The sequence below is a fragment of the Pteropus alecto genome, unplaced genomic scaffold (genome assembly GCF_000325575.1).
Source record: "Pteropus alecto unplaced genomic scaffold, ASM32557v1 scaffold233, whole genome shotgun sequence".
Taxonomy (NCBI): domain Eukaryota; kingdom Metazoa; phylum Chordata; class Mammalia; order Chiroptera; family Pteropodidae; genus Pteropus; species Pteropus alecto.
In genome coordinates, this window is record NW_006434367.1 from 1,876,224 (window position 1) to 1,881,927 (window position 5,704).

At 45.2% G+C, this 5,704-nt stretch overlaps 1 protein-coding gene across 1 annotated transcript in view; it reads right to left on the reverse strand.

The window, feature by feature from the left end:
* Window positions 1–1,574: 1,574 nt before the first annotated feature.
* IMPA2 (inositol monophosphatase 2) overlaps window positions 1,575–5,704 on the reverse strand; it is a 44,441-nt gene continuing 40,311 nt past the window's right edge. Inside the window, exons 7-9 of the mRNA XM_006909223.3 lie at window positions 5,608–5,704; window positions 4,699–4,850; window positions 1,575–3,350 (exon numbers count right to left, since the gene is read on the reverse strand). Of these exons, the coding sequence (XP_006909285.1) occupies window positions 3,235–3,350; window positions 4,699–4,850; window positions 5,608–5,704 (365 nt within the window). The 3' untranslated portion in view covers window positions 1,575–3,234. The remainder of the gene's footprint in view (window positions 3,351–4,698; window positions 4,851–5,607) is intronic.

Here is a 5,704-nt window from a genome sequence, read left to right on the forward strand (position 1 = left end):
CAACCAGAGAACTACACGGCCTCACTCACGCTTGTCAGCTATCCAGAGGAAAATTGGTAAACATTTATACCAATAGCAGATATGCCTTTGGGGTGGTCCATGACTTTGGTATGTTATAGAGACAGAGTACAGAGTAGACTGGAAACTCAATCAAAAATGGACTCCGAGTAAATGCTGCTCTCTGCCCATTCTGTTGCCTAATGGAATTGCAGTTATTAAAATTGAAGTTCATACAAGAAAAACAGAACCTGAGTATCCAGGAAATGTTCTAGAAGACTTTCATGCTGAATCAGCCAGCACTCAGATATGCAACTTGAATGAATTCCATAATATTGATGCTAGCCAAATTATTTATAATTTATATGAAAGACAAAATCAGGCACCTGAGGTGGAACAACAATGTTGGGACCAACAAGGGTGCAAATTTAATATTAAACTAGGACTCACTGAGGGCCTGATGGCCTCCTGGTTCTTCCTGAGTCCTTAAAAATGCCATTACTAAAAGCTCTACATTCTGTAATTCATCATGGTACAGATAAAAATGACCCAAATTATGAAGATAGATTGGTGGGGTGACTGTTCCAAGCTTGCAAAATTGGTTTATGACCAATGTCTGATTTTGTCAAACCCACAACCCTGGAAAGACCATTAATACTTTAGATGGGGCCTTCCCACCACCTACTAGGCCATCTGAACACTTACAAATGGATTTCTTTCAATTGCCTCCACAATGGGTTATCAATATGCTCTTGATATTGTTTATATGTTCTCAGGATGGACTGAAGCTCTCCTATGCAGAAAGGCTGATGCTTAAATCATGGCTAAGAAACTTTTAGAAAATGTATTTTCTTTATGGGGTAGCCCCAGAGAAATCTCAGTGAGAGCGGAACTTGTTTTGCCAGACAAATAATTAAACAATTAAGGCACTGCTGACACAATGGCATTACCACTGTCCTTATTGTCCTTAGTCATCTGGTAAAGTTGATCAAACAAATGGCAACTTAAAACTAAAACTAGCTAGATTAATGGAATCAACTGGACTGACCTGGCTGAAAGTTCTACCATTAATTTTTATGGCAATTAGATCAACACCTATGGAAAGCATAAATTACCACCTTACGAAATAGTAACAGGAAGACCTATGCCTTTGACGATAGAACCAGACATGTCTCCTGTACCCATAAATTCTGGTATGAGTCAATATTGTAAAGTTTTAATGCATTATGTAAAAATGTCTTTCCATCAGGTAAATGAAGCTTTCTCTGATCCTCCTACAGAAGGCTGAACCTTCCTCAATTTAGAACCTGGAGCGCGGGTCTTCTGGAAACCACATCTAAGAAAGACTGCCCTTGAATCTTGTTGGAAGGAACAATACCAGGTGCTCCTTCCTGCCCAGGTGGCAGCCACACTTGAGGGACTTGAGTCCACGGCTCCCAGTTGAAAAGGGTTCCTCCAGACTCTTGAACTGCATACCAGCCAAAGATTTCAAGTGAGAATCAACCCAGGAGGTTCCTCCCCAGAAGCAGAAGATATCTTGGACAGCTCTTCTAAGATCACAGATCAAGATCTTCATCTCCAATATGAACCCTTTATTCCTTTTTCCTACTTGCTGTCTGCTTTTTCTCTCTATTAATGTATGGGAAGGCAACATCATAATTAGGATTTCACAAACAAGTTACTGTAGGAAACTTAACTGCTGGATTTGTTATGCTAAACCAAAAATGAAGAGAAACCACTTATTCACCCTATAAGTGATTTCACTGGAATCCTGAATGCCATGTATGCCTCAATTGTTTCACAGGTCCCTTTTAAATGTTAAAATACTAAATTCACATATACCTGGTTCCTTGCCTCAGTTTAATCCAACCCTGGGATGGGAAAACAAGATCCACTGAATACGTATGCAAAAAACACTGTTAATACATGTATAAAAGAGCGGCCAGTGCATCAACCATTTGTAGGCTTGCTGTCAGGCCCATATATTTAGATGGTCTTTCAATATGTGATAATACAGTATTTGAGTCTTCACTGAATGATACTAACAGTGACCAGTGGGTCCATAAATGCTAATTCTTACAAAGGAGCCCTGTGTACACCTCCTGGCTGCACCTTTGTATGTGGAAGTTTTGGCAACAGCCTCTATAACTCATTGTCTTGACAGCTGGAGGCTGAAGGGACAATGTGCTCTTGTTGCATTTACTCATTGTCCCTTCATAATGCTTCAGAAACTCAACATTGGTCCACTCCCTTGAATTTATACTAGTGACCAAAAAGAAGTTTACCAGCAGATGCTAACCCCTCTGGATGGGCATCATTTGGACGGTCTCTTCTTCCTTGGCTTGGAGTTTGTACAAACGAATATGTGATCAGAAACTTATCCCTAACTCTGATAACCATTGCTGAGCCTACTGCTAAAGCCACAGCTGTACAACAAAAGTCCCTAGGCTTTCTTGCTAAGCTGGTTTTAGATAACAGAATTGCTTTAGATTACTTGTTGGCTGAACGAGGAGGAGTCTACCTGGATCAACACCTTTGGTACTGTGGATGCTCAAATATAAGAAATTAACAAACAAGCTACCTGGCTAAAACAGGTTGATACCTCATCAGACACATTCTCTGATTTCTTTGATACCACTGGTTTGGTTCATGGGGACCCTGGCTAAGGAGAATACTTCCATCTCTTGGTATTATTCTAATAGTCGTCATTAAGTCTTAAATGCATCTACAGCTGTTGATTTTGTGCATTGTTTGGGGAAACAGGTGACACACTTATGGAGGGAGAAGATAAGCAGAGTGCCATTATTTTGATTTATTACAGTCTGAAGAATCATGGGTGAGGGCCTGAGAACAAGTCCGCTTTATCAGCAGTTCTAAAGCATTATTAACCTGAGATTTGTATTCTGGAAAAAAAGTCGAGACTGAATTATCAGTATGTACATCGTGAGATTTGGGTTTTGGCCCTGATAGAAGAAACTGTACTAACCTGAAAAAGGCTATGTGAGATTAAAGACAGAAACCAGCTAAATACCAAATCCCGGTGAAAGATGTGGATTTAACTAGAGCCACATACTTTAGCAGGACACCTCCCTTTGGGGTAGTTAGGAATGCAGGAGACACTTGACACGAGTGCAGGCTGCTCAAGGCAGCTTCCTCCCCAGGGCATTGGCAGCCGGCTTCAGCATTCCCAGAAAGAACCAGTCCTGCGGTTGCATTTCTCTTTTCCTCTGCTCCCTTTCACTTCTCATCATCCCGTTCATAGTTGATCGTTTGTAAGGCCTGAGCTATGAGCATCGCCATTTCTCGGGTGCCAGCAGCAACCACTCTGCAAGACATGAGGTCGAAAGGTCCACCTGAGGACAGAGAGGGAGGAAAGGCACCTGGGTTACTGGAGAGGCCAAAGCAGTCCCGGATAACTCAGCATGCGCATATTCCAAGGAACACAGCTCTAGAGCCATACTTGAGGCCAGACCAAACAGTGTGGTCTAGATGTGAGCCTGGTCAGAGAGAGGAGGGACTTTTCAGCATCCCCTCTGCCCAATATGAGTGCACTGGAGGTGCCACAGACCAACACCGCCCTGGAAGCTGTGCTGGGAGAATGTACTATGAGGTCCAACATTCAGCACTAAAGATTGAAATGACTGGTTAGACCAGGACAGGGGAGATCAGTTCTCAATCTCTCCTCTGCATGGGTGGCACTGGAGACCCCACGAGTCAGTCTTTCTGACTGGCAGCCTGATGCAGCTTCTCTGGAGACCTGGCAGCTGGAGTGGACGATGAAGCCGTGTGTCCTTCTGGGGGGCAAGGACAGGACTAATGGCCTTGCTGAAGCCCTCCGTGCACACATGCATGCTTGCATGGTTAAATCCAGTGACAGACTCGTTTTCAATCTGAAACTGGCCTGCCCGGCCTTGCTACTACCTAAGGCTGATACCTCTTCACTTTGAATTTCCAGTGGCTCAATTAAGGCCTTTCAGAGGAAAAAGGAAAAAAGTAGAAATCAAATGACAAAAGACTCTTGTATATACCCTGTATTTAAAAGGGAGCTCCAGTGTTTCTGCTAACAAGCTTGGAACTAAAAAGCTACAAGAGAATGACTCAGAAAGGACTCACTCAGCCTCTGAATGGTTGTTTCTAAACATTAGATGAGCAGTCTTCCTGCAGCTAAGTGGGCGTAACAGGGGCAGAGATGCTAAGGGGTTCTCCCCATAGGGTCGGTCACTGGGACTTGAGAACTTTGAAGCAGAAGGAACAGGTCATCTTTCGGATCCATTCTAAAACCTTTAAGGGGCACCCGCGCTGTACACTGTGCCGACCCAACACTGAGCTACAGGGCCATGGGGCACCAGCCTCCTCTTCACTGGCTGTGGAACACCATGTTTACTCTGCCAGTCTCATGGGGTTGTGGGGCTGGGATGTGTGTGCTCAGAAAACTGTCAGGTGTGATAGACAGTGGCTGTGCTGTCCCTGTCCAGCCACTTACCCTGACCCTGGGGTCTATTTTCATGCCTAGAGGCATAGAGAAGGCAGGCAGGAAGGGTGGGAAACTGTTGGCCCACTGCTTTTCCCATGCCTTCGCCTGGTCTCTTGTAAGTAGCAACTCGGAGGAAGTGGGGGAACATTCAGTCTGGAGGTGTTACTCTAGTCACTACTGTCATAGCCCTGGGAACCAAGGGCGGGCCAAGGGTCAGAGGGGCTCACCTGAGGTATCCATCACAATGCCACCTGCTTCTCTGATGATGACAGTGGCGGCAGCCAGGTCCCAGCAGTGCAGGCCAAACTGGTAATAGGCGTCTGCAGCCCCCGAGGCCAAGTGGCAGAGTGCCAAGGTGGAGCTCCCAATTACTCGGACCCTGGAGGACAAGGAAGAGAACCATGCACGTGTGAGTGGCACTGTGCACAAGTTGGATTGCTCTTAGCGTGCACGCTGACTTCGTCCAAAGTTGCCCCTTCTGCTGGTCATTCCCAATCATTAAAAGTGAGCCACAGGGCTTCTACCAACAAGCTGTAGATTCAAAATCTGGAGTCCAGAACAGCACTGTCCAATAGAACTTTCTGCAATAATGGAAACACTCTGCACTGTGGAAGCTACTAACCACCTGTGGCTGCTGGGCACTTGAAATGTGGCTAGCACAACTAAAGAAGTCATTTTTTTAAACACTATTGAACTTTAACTTAAATTTAAATCACCTCATGTGGCTAGTAGCTATAGCACAGACCTAGAGGGAAGATGGGAGATGGAAAGGATTCTCACTCGGACATGGATTTATCTTCCTAAATGTTTACTGGAGTAAGGTCATTTAGGGAGGGCTCTAAGCACGAACAGCATTCGCTGTTTGAGTGGCGTGAGATCATTTCCTTGGCTTCTCAAAACTGCTCAGAAAGGAACAAAGCTCCCCTGTCTGATTTCTAACAGACTGGCTGCATGAGCTCCCATACTGGACGATGTGGCACCACGTGGCTTCCCTGGGCCTCAGCACGGGCTGCATGTGCTCTTGCTCTTATCACGGGGACCTTTTCCTCTTTCAGTCCTTGGGGAGTTTCTAGCAAGATTGTGTTTGGCACTTTCCCCCTTGGCTCCAGGGTGTTCCAGGAACTGAAGTGTCATACCCGTGAGCTTTGGCGTGGAGTAACCTCTCCATGTTGCTCAGGAACAATTTCAGAGTAGCAGGGTCACGTTTGGGACCGATTTCTGTCAGAACCAAGG